This window comes from Arachis hypogaea, chromosome 13 (genome assembly GCF_003086295.3).
Source record: "Arachis hypogaea cultivar Tifrunner chromosome 13, arahy.Tifrunner.gnm2.J5K5, whole genome shotgun sequence".
Taxonomy (NCBI): domain Eukaryota; kingdom Viridiplantae; phylum Streptophyta; class Magnoliopsida; order Fabales; family Fabaceae; genus Arachis; species Arachis hypogaea.
In genome coordinates, this window is record NC_092048.1 from 132,523,544 (window position 1) to 132,539,593 (window position 16,050).

General features: G+C 32.8%; 1 protein-coding gene across 1 annotated transcript; it reads left to right on the forward strand.

Annotated features, from left to right (window-relative positions):
• Positions 1-11,167: 11,167 nt before the first annotated feature.
• Positions 11,168-12,849, forward strand: LOC140177747 (protein MAIN-LIKE 1-like). The gene is made up of 4 exons (XM_072210906.1): positions 11,168-11,248; positions 11,338-12,104; positions 12,188-12,275; positions 12,364-12,849. Exons 1-4 carry the CDS (start codon positions 11,168-11,170, stop codon positions 12,847-12,849), a joined length of 1,422 nt encoding a protein of 473 aa, XP_072067007.1.
• The last annotated feature ends 3,201 nt before the right edge of the window (positions 12,850-16,050 follow it).

Here is a 16,050-nt window from a genome sequence, read left to right on the forward strand (position 1 = left end):
TATTTGACTAAATTATTATTTGATATCTTTTAACAATCAATTTTATATAAATACAAACTGTATATGAATGTACACTTTAAATTTAACACAAATAATTAATAAAATGAGTGATATGAACATTAACAACATCATTATTAACTCATATCTTATTCTATGTGTTAGAAAAATATAATCAAAACTTTCTTATGATATTTCTTCTAGATTTCAAATCCTATAAATCAATCAATTTTTTATAATCAAAGAGACATTTTTTTCGTCAGAGATCGCTAGTGGTCGATTTTATTTACATACTGAAATTATATATTATTGGCTCTTTAATATACTAATTATTTATGTCAAATTTAATAATGGAATAATATTGAATCCGTTTAAAATTTTTTGAATTGAAATAAGACATTCTTTTGTAATTGAAATAGGACAATTAAAATGTTAGGAAATCAAAATAATACTTTATTCAAAATGATATTAGGTTTCGTTTGAAAGTAAGACTAAGACTAAGAGACTAAGACTAAATTAAGTCTTTGTATTATATTTGGTATAGAGTGTATATGACTCAGTTTTATCTTAGTATTCAATTTGATTCAAAATAAATATAAAGATAAAATAAAAATATTTACTAAATTATTCTTAATTATTAAAAAATATTATTAAAATTTCAGTCTATATTCTTAAAAATTTTAATATTTTAAGTCCCAACTATCTAAAAATACTAAAAAAATTAAAATTTTAATTTTATTCTCTAACCATTGAATAAAATATTAAATTTTAATCTCTCCGAATAAACACTACCTTAATAACTGGTAACTTTTACCATTTATGTTCTCAAATAAATATTTATTTTTTAAATTTTATTTGGTCCCAAACAAATGTGTAACGTGTGGCCTAATAGGTACCAAAAATAAAACGAGAGGCTAAAGTTTGGTGACAGTTAATTTATGATTTATCCACAGCATATGGCATACGGTTTTGTATCAAAGTATGTTTGCAGTTATTACATTTTAAATTACTGACTTTATTTTATGTCTATCTGACACCACTTTCTTCGCCAAAGTCCTTTGGGTCCCACGCTTCTTATGATTCCAAACGTGTCAATTCCTCAATTGTTTTGTCGGGTCAAACTTGACGCCCACAAACCGGGTTCGGGTCATACGTTTGTCAGATTCGTGTTGTACTAATTTCTTTTCTTCTTATCTTGATTTAATTTTCTTCTTGCATTTCCATGAACTTGTTTTCGTTATATTGATAGTATTATTAGATTATTAGATACTAGACAATGGTATCATTGATCTACCATTACCAGCATCATGCGTGTTGTTTAACTAATCTAAAACAAAAACATGGAACCTTAGCTTTGGTCTTTAATTATGTCAATATAATGTTTTAGAATCGTGCAAGTTACAAACTTTGCAATTTTTAAATTTCTATTTTTCCATTTCAATTACTATATCCTAGTTACGTGTTCTTAATTTTGTTTGCTAACTATCTAAATGGTGCTCTAAAACCCTGTCAAATAGTTATACAACCTTATACAACTCTTTATTCTCTACTGAATTCGTTCATTATTCCTTTTTCATACAAATTAATATTAGTGACTATTTTTGATCGCTCAATATATTTAATCAAATATATCAAATCATCTAACCATTTATAATATTTTCTTCACATAAAAATATATTTAGAAAAATATCCACTTTAAATATTACTATTACTATAAATAATAAAGATAAATATATAATAAATGCTAAGCTCAGCCGTGGACAACATATGGGGAACAAAAGAAAAAGTTGGATTATGTTAATTTTAAAAGACTTAAAGGAGGATTGTGTTATTTAGTATTTACACTTCAATATAGACACCCCACCAAAAAATTACACTTCAATATACATTTTTTATTTTTAGATATAAAAATGAATGTGACGAGAAAAAAAAAATAAATTCAATAAATGTGCATTATTTTTAGAAATATAAGGTATGCACTTTAAGACGATGTATTACTAAAAGTTGTGTATATATATGTATTATCTTTTTTTAATTTTTAGTGTTATACATAAGACTATAAGAGAATAAAGTGTTTTAATTTTTAATATTTGAATTAAATCTTAATTTTATCTTAAATATTTAAAATATATATTTTTTACTTTTTATTATATTTTTGTTTTTTAGTCAACATTAAAATATTTTTTTCTAAAAATATCAATTTTTCTGTTATTATTTTTTCTCTCTTATTATTCCATCACTACTTCCACTACTAAATTTCTATAACCACCATTATAACTACCATGACTACAACACTTGTCTGTTGTCTCTACTTAAAAAAAGATTATAATAAAAGAAAAAAATTAAAAAAAAAGGAAGAAAAAAATATTTAAAACAAAAATAAAATACTTTAGACAGTGTAATAAATTAAAATTAAACTATATAGAAAAATAAAACAATATCAGCTCCATCAGAAATTTACCATAAAATGATTTGGATCTTTGATTAATAAAATAATAATTTTAGTCTAATTATTTTATATAAATTGAAAATGAAGGTGCCTACATAATTTATTAGCAGCAAGGGTGCACCATACATCTCTATGATAATGGAATATATACCAGAAAGACATTTTTTCCAATTCTTTTGGTTCCCTCATATGATTTGCATATATAATTACATTTTTTTTAATCACCATGATCCGTTGATTTGTCTTAATTAAGGAACAACTAGTCACCAGCACACGCCAAAAGGAAAAGGACCAAAAGAGTAGTAGCTAGTTCGGTAGAAAAATAAATTTGTCACGTGCAATCCTCAACATGATGATAACACATATATAACAGCTATAAATAAAATGATGAGTAGTAGTAGATTAATATTTTTATTAAACGTTTAGGACTTGATCTCACTTATATGGGGGATTCTAGCTAGTTTCTTTTATTTGACAAAGACTCTCAAGAATTTAGTACTAAAAAAAATACTTCATAACGCCTCGTTTTTAATGCATGTGCTGATTTAAGAATCCAGAACTTATACCAAACCCATTGGTAGAAAGAAAACAACGTATATGTGTTGATATTTATAAAGGCAAAATATCTGCCAAGAGGATGCCATGGAATAATGTCTTACGCTACCTTAATTAATATTAATATTTTTTAATCATATTAAATATATATTAAAATTAGTTATTAAAATTAATTATTAATATAAAATATATATTAAAATATAAAAATAAATATATATTTATACATAAATATATTAATAATTAATTTTAATAATTGATTTTAACGTATAAATAATATTTTTATAATACTACATGTTAGTAGAACTTTGCATTTAAATTAAGACGTATATTTATCTAGCTACAAAGTTAAAGAAAGTCAAATTCAGTTGCTGGGTTACGTTGCACCTTAGAAGTTTCGTTGCGCATTGAGCTTGAATTGACTCCAGAATTCAATTTCAAAGTAAGCCAAATATATTTTTTTTAAAGAAAATTTGTCAATGAGTTATAGTCTCGCTATACTTACTTAAGAGATCGCGGGTTAGATTTTCTCTATCTTTGATAAAAAAAAGTAAGCTAGAATTTCAGTGCCATCTTTTTTTTTTATTATTATTATAAGCATAAAAAAATTAAGAGTTTATTGGAATAAATAAAAATAAATTTGTTTATTAATTCAGTTTTCTTTCTCTCAACTCAAATTAAACTAGTTCATTTACACCTTTTGCTTCTTGCAATAATTTGAGGTTAAAAATTCAGAATATAAGAAAATTATTTATGTTGTTATTGTAGCTTTAATTTGAGTTGCAGAAATACGAAGGACATTTTATATTTGGTTTAATTATTCTAAGAGTAATTATCTAAATCAGTCTGTAATATAGATAAAATTTTTTATGTTATATCAATAAAATTTTTTATTATAAATTTTTTTTTTGTGCTATATATACAAATTTATGTGCTATTTTAATAAATTTTTGTGTTTTCCAACAAAAAAATTCTGTGTTAAAAAAATGCGAAAAAAATAAACAATAATACATGTACACATATTTATTTTGTTGGACTTATCTCAACTTAGTTATTAGTATCACCATTTATTTATTATATATCTCCAATTTTCAATAGTAATGACCATCTTGAACAATTATTATTAGAAGTGCAAAAATTTTAAGTATGCTAAAAACATTGGTGTTTCAGTTATTTTAATCGTTAATTTCAATTAATATATATTATATATATTTTTTATAATTTTGATTAACGGTTAAAATAATTAGAATACCGATATTTTTGATACACTTAAAATTCTTCCATAAGTATATACCGTTAATTAATATGATTTCTTTCTATAAAATATATAGTTGGTAAAAGAGGTGGCAACTTGTTCACCAAAAATAGAAGTCGGTTCTGCTACCTTTTCTTGAAGGCAATAGCTGAATGTTGAAGGAAGGTATCAATCCTCATCCAGCGTTGAAACTTTTTAAGGCTAATTCAGTTAATTTGGTTGCCTGTTAGAAGATGGTAGAGAATAATTAATCACCTATACTTAGTAAATTTATTTATTAGATTTATTAATGTTTTCACCAAAAGAAATAATTAAAACTACTCAGTCGCTTGTTAGTTAGATTGGTTAATTGGTTTTTATATTCATTCATTGTATTTTAATGGTTTTAATCTCTCATTCTCTCTTATAAAAGTTGGGTGCAAAACATTTTAATGTATATAGAATCCATTAGAAGGGGAAAAAATAAATAAATAAAATAGAGGGATTAGAACTATACAAAGATTAAAGCATGTTCCAAAAGTGAAGCTAGCTTAGGTTTCTCAGTGATCTCACAATGGGAAGCAATTTCAATAATGTTTCCTAATTATAGTGCCAAATCACTCCTCATTATAATGATCTTTTGCTAGATCCTGAAAGATATAAAGTATGGTTTAATAATAATCCAATTACAATTAGATTAAATGAAGCAGAAGAGATAGAGAGAGTAAATGGTGGTGTGATCTCATTTCCATGTGATAACTTGTGAATACAGCATGTCTTAGTTAGTTCCGCCAGCTATTTGTCCCCTCATCCATGCATATATAATTATATATTATACAAAGAGAAAGAACTCATCAATAAATTAAAGCCTAACTTGCCATTGCTAACGTGATCCACAAGGTTGCTTATGAGTTATGATTATGAGGCGGCAAAACGGGGCAAAAATTTTATAAAACTAAATTTCTATTATCATATTATGACGTAGTAATAAAGAGTATCATGAAGACAACTATTACAAGTCATTATTGCACATTGCAGATTTAACCAAAGTCGTCACTTTTTCATTATTATTATTATCGTAGATTCTCAATTGGTAGTTAATGATCAAAATTGATTAGTACCTCAGTGAATTTTTTAGTTTAATTGTGACACGGAGGATGTAATTTTAATTCACATGCTTGCATGCATTTTGTCAAGAACAATAACTAGTACAACAATTAAAAGTTAATTTAGCAGCTCTATCTATTTAAAGAAAATTCGTTACGATCTCTTGAATCTTACACCACCAAATTAAAGAGTGATTTTAAAGGTTTTAACTTGTTTGTGACGTGAAAGTAAAATATGCGGTTTCTTCTCTCCCCGCACTAAACTTCACTCGCAAACAAAACGGTTACTTCAAAAATACGCAGGCCTACTTTACTCATCACACCTCATCTTATTAAAGTTGCGAGAATCCAACCGGTTATTAAACCGATTATCCAACTGGGTTGAACCGTAGTAATATCGTACATTCATTCTGTGTGAATCTGATTTTCAAGTTGCATAATAAATTCCTTGTAAAGTCGTAATCATATAGTAGTTGTATGTTGGGATTAAAATATTAAATAATGTCCACCTTTATCACCAATCAACTTGTAAGATAACTCTTAGTCGTCGGGGAGGATTAATTTTTTTCAACCAATAATTAGTTAATATATTAAGAGGAATACTAAGGGCAGCAATTTTGGTATTTTGTAACCATTAATAATGTTTTTAATGGTGTGAGATAGAGATTACTCACTTTTGTTTTAATAGTTAAGTGCTGGCCAAAAAACACAAAAATTGCTGGCCCCTAAACTTTTTCTATTAATAGATGAACAAAGATTAAAAAAAAACAAAAAAAGAATAATAGTTACTGATTATTGACTGAGAAAATTGATTTCTATTTTTTTTTTCTATATCACATTTTCTTTGGTTATTTTACTGTTATTATTTTAAGAAAATACGTTTATTTGTAATTCATTCTGACATATTAAATGAAGTATTTATAATCAATTCTAAGTTTTGTTTAATGTTCTAGACATACCAATAATTGATAACGGGGAGTATACTATGTAATGCAACTTACTATAGTGCGAGTATTAAAATATAATTGAAAAGATTTTATAGATTTGACAAACTACTCTAAAAAAACATGTGTGCGATATTTTGGTTTTTTTTTTCCTAAAAAAAGAAAAGAAATAAAGCCATCCGTTAAACTTATTAATATATAGTAAAACTGTAAAGATTCTTAGAAGACTTGTTAAGTGTTAACAACGCTTTTCTTCTTACCACTTAAGTTTCTTCTTAAAAAAATAATATCCCTTTGATCTTTCAAGGAAGTATAATAATGACCAAATGACCTATATATGTACCCAGACACACAGAATTTATTTGTTTGTTTATTTTATGTCACATATATATTAGAGAACCAACAAGAGCCAAAATATAATTACTCAAAATTAAAGAAGTAATAGAAAAAATAAAAATGTATTTGAGTTGAATAAATTAGAGGGGATGAGGGGAGGGTGTATTACGGGTAGGTTGGTGTGTTAGGCATATGATGGGTGGAGTAGCATTATCAATTGTTGATTGCATAAGCATAAAGCATATGCAATAAGCTGTAAGCATATCACAATTAACTATTCATGGAACCGACAACCAAGTTAAGTTGGCCATCACCGCATCAACATTAACATTAACATTTAACAGTAACAAAGATCTTGCTAACACACTCGCTAAACAACACCAACAAAGGTTATTTAACAAGTACTTTTAACTAATTCCCAATAACAAAACCATAGTACAAGCTGTTGGATTTTTTTAATTTTTTTTCAATACTTTGCATTTGTATTTTCCAATGTCAGCACTGTCATTTTGAAACATTTGTTTATTATTATTAGTATCTACTATTGTATAAAAGATATTTACAAGTTTATTGAGTACAAAACCAATAAGCCATAAAAAATTAACAGATCATAAGACATGATAAAAGAATAACACAAAATATTTAAATTAATCTATCAATAACTAATAGACTATAGTGAATACTAAAATCAATCACCAGCATGAAATATAAAATATATATTAAAATAAATTAAATTACATATATATATTTGTATATAAATATATAATGATTAATTTTGACAACTGATTTTAATATACACATAATATTTTTTATAACTAAATTAAAATCATTCAATGAGATCCAGATGCCGCCACTAAATCCCACTGCCTCCTCTATAATAGAATGATTAAAATTAAGAGATTTTATAACTTCACTAGCTCATCACCACTACACCTAATTTCAATTTCAAAGAAGCAAACAATATCGGTCTGGAAAAAGGAAGTATTTTTTTGTAAGATCTCCATCACCATATCTGTTGGAATGATTTGTGACGAAGAGCATGGACTCATTGGTCTGGCCAGAGCCCAATTCTCTTGACAATGTGGTAAAAGGTTGGGATTGAGCATGTTCATATATGTTCTTTTTTGGTCGTGATGTTCATATATGTTTGGAATAGGTTTAGGCTGGGTGTGGGCTTCATTATTGGCATTGGGTATCTAATAGGTGTAGGTGAAACTGGTTTTTGGAACTGGGTGTTGTTTCCATTATGTTGGGCTTGGTTAGAAGCTGTGTTTTGGGCTTCACGCCTACTACTATTGACCATTAAACTTTGTTGTGTACTGCCATGTACCTTAACGACATAAGAAATACCCTTTTCAAACAAAAAAGTCGCGTCCAAAAAGCTAGTTGCTATTTCATGTTATCCTGTGTGAGTCCTTTCTCTGGGCTTTTTAGCCTTGTTTTAATTCCAAAAAAAAAAATCCAGTGAGTCATGAAGCAAGCGACAAAAAACAAGTGCTATTCAGTCATGTATAATATAATATGCACAAAAGACCGCAAAGCTTGGTTTAGTGACAACTATGTTTGCTTTGCTAGGAGGTGCACCGGGTTCAAATCCTAGCTACTCCTCCTAGGAAGTTGATATATGGAATCTATTGGAAAAGGAAAGGGTGTGTGTGTAAGGGTACTTGACAAAAATATATAAATTCTTCCCAATGAGGCCATGACCACCCTAAAAACAAGTGCTATTCAGTCATGTATTCTGTATTCACCATGCTATACATTTAAAGTTGTGCTTGTTTCTAGATGTTGTATTTAGTAATCAAAAATTAAAATCAGTCCAAAAACACACAATTTCAGTGTCATCTGTATCTCTAATACTTCGCCAACGTACTCAGTCTCCCAATTCTCTTTTCTACCAAATGTAACCTCATATCCCTTCCCTTTCTCAATCTTTATGTCTCTATCCCTCCCCCAACGCAGCCTAATTTAATTCTCTTTTATATGGAGCTTTAACACAGACCCGTTACTAAAAAAGAAGCCATCATCTATTGGGATATTGTTGTGGTTGCTACCTTGCTACAAAGCTCTCGGAGTGGGGTCTCTAACCAGCTCATAATTTTTTCAGCCTAGATTCTTTTTACTCATTCCTATTTCCGCTTATATTGTTTTAACTAAGCTGTTTTATTGTTAAATTATACTTGTTTCAGTTTATAGCTTTATAGAGGTTTTGGATAAAAAGTAAGGTTCTAGTTTCACGTTGATCATCCCTTGGTTAATAGTTAAGGATAGGAACCTGGAGCACTTAAATATTATCCAAGTCCGAAAGCACATACAAAGATACTCGCAGTGGTTTCCCTTCCCAATTCTCATATCAATTAATCAACCGTTTCTTATCTAGCGACCACTAGAAGAGACTAAATTTAATTATAATATTAATAATTAGGTAAATAGAAAAAAATATAAATAAGAAAGGGAAAGAAATGTGGGATGCAATCAGTAGGCAATTGGGATGGAAACCCTATCGACTGTGGATAGCATCCCTACGGTTGTCTGGCCGCTGCCCGATCAAAACTAACCGGCCGCCATATCATTCCCATTTCAACGGAAAATGATACCAAGCTGATAGCTTAATCAGGCTTTCTTTGTACGCACTGACGCTACCACGAGAAAAAAACCACACATCTGTTTTTCCCCGTGCAAAATAAAATCAGTGCATAAAACCCCAAACATTGAACCAACAAAATAAAATTAACATTAATAAAAATATAAGCTAGAGTGCGGGGGCTCATATCAAGTGTAAATTAGAATGGATCTGTCATTGTGGGGAAAATAATCCCAATTCGTTCGTATTTAAAGTAGGAACAAGAGAGAAGAATCGAGATGGAAGGAAAAGAAAAAAAGGGTATAGTATTTGATTTGGAAACAAGAAAGCGAAGAGGGAGGTGGAGGGAGTATACAAAGAAAAAGAAGAAGAAGAAGAAGAAGAAGAAGGAGACGACGACGTAACATGAGATACCAAAGCCGAAACCACGTTTTTAGGGTTTCGGCGGCACCTTTGATTATGAATTGGGAAATTTTCCCCACTCGAGCCCTCTCTCAGTCCAATCACTGCCCCCAGCTCAGGTTAGGTGCTTATCGCTTTATATAACGGTGGATCTTTTAGGGTTTCGTTTTCACTTTTTTTTTTTTTTTTTTTCAATTGATTTTAGTTTTTACCTAAAAAATTATTAATTAATTCCCCGCACCCGCTTAGTCCCTTCACCCAATAGCCAATAATGGTAGAGATTTCATCATTTTTACCATTGGCCACACTAAGATCCGCGCGACGCACGGAAAGAAAAATTAGTATATACTGTTTAATATAAATTTAAAAGTGTTATATAATTTATAAATTGATTAAATAATATATAAATTAATATTAGATTTTAAAATATTGTATAAAGTATTAATTTTGTAATTTGTATATAATTTAATATAATTATTGAAGTAGAAGAGAATATAAAGTGAAATATTATGTATTTTAAAAGATATAAGTATTTAATATTAGAGTCATACAAAATTACATATTAATTTGTTTTTATTTTTGTATTATTTATAGAACAGAAGTTGAGATAAAAGACACAAATAACATAGAACTAATTTGGTTTTATGTCAGACAAATCTATTACTGAAGCAATATACCTGTTAAAAAGGATGATGGAGAGGTATCTTAATAATAAAAGAGATCTACATATGGTGTTTATTGATTTAAAAAAAGCGTGTGATACAGTGCCAAGGGAAGTCTTATAGAAGGTTTTAAAAAGGAAGAGAGTAAAGATCGCATATATTCGTGCAATAAAAAACATATATGATGGGGTTACAACTAGTGTGAAGACTTAAGGTAGTGTGACAGAGAAATTTTCTATTGGTATAGGATTACATCAGGAATCATCTTTAAATCCATACCTCTTCAAAAAGAGTTGATAATATATACGGCAAAATTAAAGTTCGAAGCAAATCTCAAAAAGAAAAAAAGGATTTATGCCTTTTCAATGTAAAGAATTATTCAGAAAACCAGGCTTTTTTACCTATATACGCAGGGAAAAATCATTTATTCCCAAAATACACAAGCATGGAAAGAGTTATCAAATTGCACAGCTCCATTTCAACTGAGGCACCCACGAAATGGTTTAACCTACCATTTCCATCCTGCTCCACGCGAAATGGGGAGAAGTGGACCTGTGCATGTCAGAGGCTGCATATCAAGCCAGCCAACCACGAAATGGAGCACCTCAAATGGGGCACCCACGAAGTGGCCCAATCGCAAAATGCAGACCTCCGAGGAGCCAGCCACGAAATGGCCCAACAAGTGATTGGCGCACGCGAATTGTTGCATGAAGGAAGCAGTCCCCGTACGTGCGGTCAGTGGCTGGTTTGGGAGGCAAGTTTTGGAAGCTTGTGGATTGAATGAATACAAAAAGGGTGATGGGGAGGGACCATAACCGTGTGGTAGAGAAATAGAAAGCAAGGAGGGTGGTAATTTTGGTGGAGTAGAAGTATTAGGGGGAAAATTTTTATTATTTATAAAATGAGTGGTAGTGGAATGAATGTAGAGAAAAATCTTAATAGGTTGGATGAGTTTCACATTTCGGCGCACTTACATCTGAAGGTCGGTTTTTTTATTAGTAGAAAAAATAACTGTGTTTAATAATAAATTTCTGAATTGAATAATTTTCTTTTTTCCCTTCTCTATTTCAGCCGGTACGTGTGCTAACTCCGCATGACATACTAGTCGACGTCTTTACTTCAGATCAAGCAGATCCAGCCATGGAGATCAGGTGGCAAATGCTTGAACCGTATTTAAGAAGAGTTGAATTCTATTATGCATCTTTAATAAAGCGTTTTGAATACGATAATCCACTGATTAGTGCGCTTGTAGAAAGATGGCATCCTAAAACCCACACGTTCCACCTTCCATGGGGCGAGTGTACTGTAACTCTGGAAGATGTTGCTATACAGTTGGGGTTGCCAATTGATGGTGAGCCAATTAGTGGCACTCTGAGATCTTGGAGTACATTCCATCAGAGGGATATTTGGCAATGGTGTGAGGAGCTCCTAGGTGAAGTTCCCGATAGACATGTCGGGACCACAAAGTATAACATAAAATTGAAGTGGCTCAGGAGTAGACTCCAACAGATGCCTCTTGACTCTCCCGAGGACGCCGTCGTACGGTATGCACGTTGTTACATTATGTATTTATTGGGTGGCGTTTTACTTCCTGACAAGGCGAACAACACGGTTCACATCTGTTATCTTCCTCTCTTGGCCAACTATGACGCCATTAGTACATATAGTTGGGGCAGCACCATTCTCTGTTGGTTGTATAGAGCCAAGTGCCTAGCGACTGATTATAACGTCGAGGGAATGTCTGGCTGTCATACATTGCTGATGTCTTGGATATACTTCAGGCTTCCTTTTTGGGCACTGGACGTGACGAGCCCATATACGTTTCCGTTAGCTACAAGGTAATATATTATGTTACATAACATCGGTAGTTATGAGTTTGTGTTATTTCCTGTGCGTCGGAGATCAACATGTTTCTTTATAGGTGGGCGGGTAAGAGAGGAAAGAATGACTACGCCGAGCAACGCTTGCAAAGGCACCGTCTGAGGTTGGACACTCTGAAGGTGGATGAGGTAATTATTCTCTTTGTTTGTTAAAGCATGATTTTGTTTTTTCCAAGTAGATTCATTTAACTTTTTTTGCGACGTTCGGTTTTGGTAGTTTACGTGGATGTCGTACAGGGATGCACGTATTCTGTTGAGGGTGCCTGCGGAATTTCTTGGAGCCCCACATGGTAATTTCTATATCGCGGTCGTGCCGCTGATTTTGTTCCGGTGGATCGAGATTGTTAACATCGATAGAGTCATGGGGCAATTCGGTGGCAAACAAGGTCCGTCGAACCCTCCGTTAAACATCGACACCTTTCATCGCCAATCGGCTCGCAACGACGATGGATGGTGGCCCATCTGCCTCCAGACATGGTTTGAAGTGTGGGTAAACCGACGAACTGTATCATATCGGCTACAGATTGATCGGGCAGATACCTTGCACCCCAGTTGTGATTATTATATGTGGTATTGCGCGAGGACAAAGAGGTTTTTGTCAGCCCCGTATGTGTTGAATGATCCCCGAGGTGATGACATTCTGCAAGGGGCCCCGGCAGAGTATGGGAGAGCCCCAGTCGTTCACTTACCCGCGGTTCCATAGGACAGGAGGCGCTATCGTGCGCGACGAGGCAGACATCATGCTATCCGAGATGATGACATACACGAGCCAAATTTTCCACTTTAGGATCTGTAACACCCTCACTATCAGAAGTTACGCTTCCGGCTGCGCTACTCTGATATCAAGAAGTATTACGACTACTTTACATACTAAATATTAAAATAGGAGCCTGTGACTCAACACCGTATCGCTAATCACTTTATAAACCGAAAATACATACTTCATCTAAAATAAACAAGCAGGCATAGATTCATATACAAGACTTCTTACATAATATATATATATATATATATATATATATATATATATATATATATATATATATAAGCTCATATCCCTCTTACAAAATTGTAATAATAAAGATGAGGGAAGAAAATAATCTAATTAATACAACAACATATAAATCAAACGCAGTATAACTCTTCTTAGTGCTTCTTCATTTGGCTCCTGAAAAGTAAAGCTGTAAGGGGGTGAGAACCTAACCACACGGTCTCACCATGAAGTTTCAAAGTTGTCATAAGAAGATATTTAATAGGAAAACTATTTTCAAATTCAGTGATTATCATTGCCTTATGAATCTTTTTAAAAAAAACCAATAGGTAATCGTTCAAAACCTTTTCAAAGAAACAATGTTTAATCTTTCAGAAATCCGAAACCTTTCCTTTCTTATAAGAAAAACTCAATCAGAAACCAACCACGCAATCAAACAACACAATTATTAATTCAGCACCAAAGTTCAATCTCAAATGTAGCATGCCAGAACAAACATAGGCAAGGCAGACAAGGAAAGCACAAGTAGGCAGCAGTTACAGCAAATAGTTCAAGTAGCAGTTACGAACAGTTTAGCAATTAGGCAAACCAAAACAAGTTCAAACTCAAGCAAAGCATACAAATGCATATGATGCATGACTGTCCTATGGCTGATGAGGCTCATTTGTCGGTTATCCAGCCAACCCGACAAGTCTGAATTGTACTTAGACTGTCCCCCGACGTGCATCCCCAAGAGTCTATGCATAGCTTTTTCTCAAATAATCAATATTACTCAATGGGGGTAACATTTCCGGGAATTTATGTAGTGCCCGGTCACACACTTACGTCGTAGGGTCAACAGAGTATCGAGTCTTCAACCTGGTACACGTGGTGGCAAGCCACGACACTTAATCCAGGGAACCTCGTATCTCAGATATTTCAAATTTATAAGCCATATAAATAATTCATTCATCATTTATCAATATTTGAGCCATTCTCAATATCATCATCATTCGTCAATCCATATCCCATTTCCAAATTCATTCAAAAATCATATTTCAAATCAATCCTCATCATCCTTTTTTTTCCGTTTCGTTCACTAACAATTCTCAATCCAAAACATAACTTTTTCTTTGATAAATGAAGTAATCTTAAATCATATAATGCTTAAAATTAATCCTTTTAAAATAACTACTTCAAATGAAACTTCTAATTTTATAAAATTTCGGCAGCATCTCCTCTAAAACTCGATTCTGCCACCCTTTTCGGGTCCCGTCCAAACATTTCTCAAACCTTTTCCAAACCTCAATCATTTTCCAAGATTCAGCTAGTTCCAATATCAAATTATTTTCAAAGCGAATCAGTGCCCATAATAAATCTCTTTTTAAAATCAAACCAGCTCAAATACTAAATCATTTATAAAGTCATTTATAAAGTCACTAACTCAAAATTAAACCATTTCCAAAGCCAATTCCTTTACATCATCAAAAATAGCTTCAAAACCAAGAAAAGCCATTTTTCATAATAATCAACTAAATAACCTTTCAAACTAATTTCTTTTTAGCAATCACAAACTACTCAAGCAATCAAGCAATCAGTCATTCAGTCCAGCAAACAACCACATTTAGAAGACAATTATAATCACAGGCATATGTTCTCTCACTTTAATATCTATTTATCACAACTCTGTAATATAAATTAGATTTTAAGGAAAACCCCTACCTCCAAAGTTGAACCCATAAACTAAAGGCGTCACAAGAATCATTCCTCTCCGCCTGAATAAACTGCAGCTTCAATCGCAGGTCTACTCACTTCCGCAATAGCAGAAATGGTTTTAATTGCAACAGGCAATCCCGACAACTCAATCCTAAAATATAAATATCGCGAAAACCTTAATAACACATGATAGAAAACTAACGGCGAGGGTTCGCAATAAGATATACCTATAGTAAGAGCAAAATGGAACAGCCACAATCCCGAGCTGATCCGGCGGCAGCTCCGACAGCGGCCAGAAACTCCGATGGTCCAACAGCAACCTTAACTTTGATATAAAATCATCGGAACTCAATCCTACAATACTAACAGCTTAGAGCCTCTAATAACTTATATTGGAATATTGATTTCAAAAGTTCTGGAAGTAAAAACACTTACCAAGAAGGCAAAGGCAACAAACCCACTTATTCCATATTAATAGCAACAGCAGCAATGGCATTAGAACCAGCAATAGTAACACCAGCAACATCAACACCGAACAGTAACCGTTTATTCTGGCAAATTAAAATTAACATGAAATGGATATTAGGTGAAACTAAACCAACTGACATGGTGAAGGAGGCAAAACAAGTTCAGTCTCACCATGAAAAGCAGCAAACCCTAACGAAGCAGGGGCAGGGCAGAAGGAGTAGTGGTGGTTTTCCGGTGACTAGAGGCAACAACGGCTTCAACCGAAACAGAACAAAATCAGAATCAACGGCAAAAATCTCAGAACAGTTCCAGCTATCCCCATCAATGGCAACCTGAACCCTTTCTGACGGCGGTTCCTACGATGGCTTCGTTCACCACCTCTCCTCTCTTGCTCCCTTACGTGATAGAAACGACCATAGAGACACGGCGGGATTAGGTTGAACGGCGGCGCTGCAGCACAGTAACGACGACACGGTGGTAGCTCGCGAGGTTGACGACAGCAACCCGCGGCGCTGACGGTGACAAGGCTAGTCGCAGGCTTCTCTTCTTCGTGCGTCTCTCTCTCTTCACCGCGAGCTCCCTCTCTTCGATGCCTCTTCTCCACGACTGTGGCTCCAAGCCCGCAAACCTCCCACTCGCGAGCCATCTCTCTTCGTCGGCGACCACGATGGCACCGTGGCAGTGGCACGACGGGCTGGATGGTGATGGCACGGCTCCCTCCCCTCTTCTCTTCCGCTGGCGCCCTCTCTT

Bases quoted from the DNA above. Each gene is read 5' to 3' on its own strand.
- LOC140177747 (XM_072210906.1), top strand. From the start codon at position 11,168: ATGAGTGGTAGTGGAATGAATGTAGAGAAAAATCTTAATAGGTTGGAT. The intron at 11,249-11,337 runs GTCGGTTTTTTT...TCTCTATTTCAG, and splicing joins CGGCGCACTTACATCTGAAG to CCGGTACGTGTGCTAACTCC. The intron at 12,105-12,187 runs GTAATATATTAT...GTTTCTTTATAG, and splicing joins ACGTTTCCGTTAGCTACAAG to GTGGGCGGGTAAGAGAGGAA.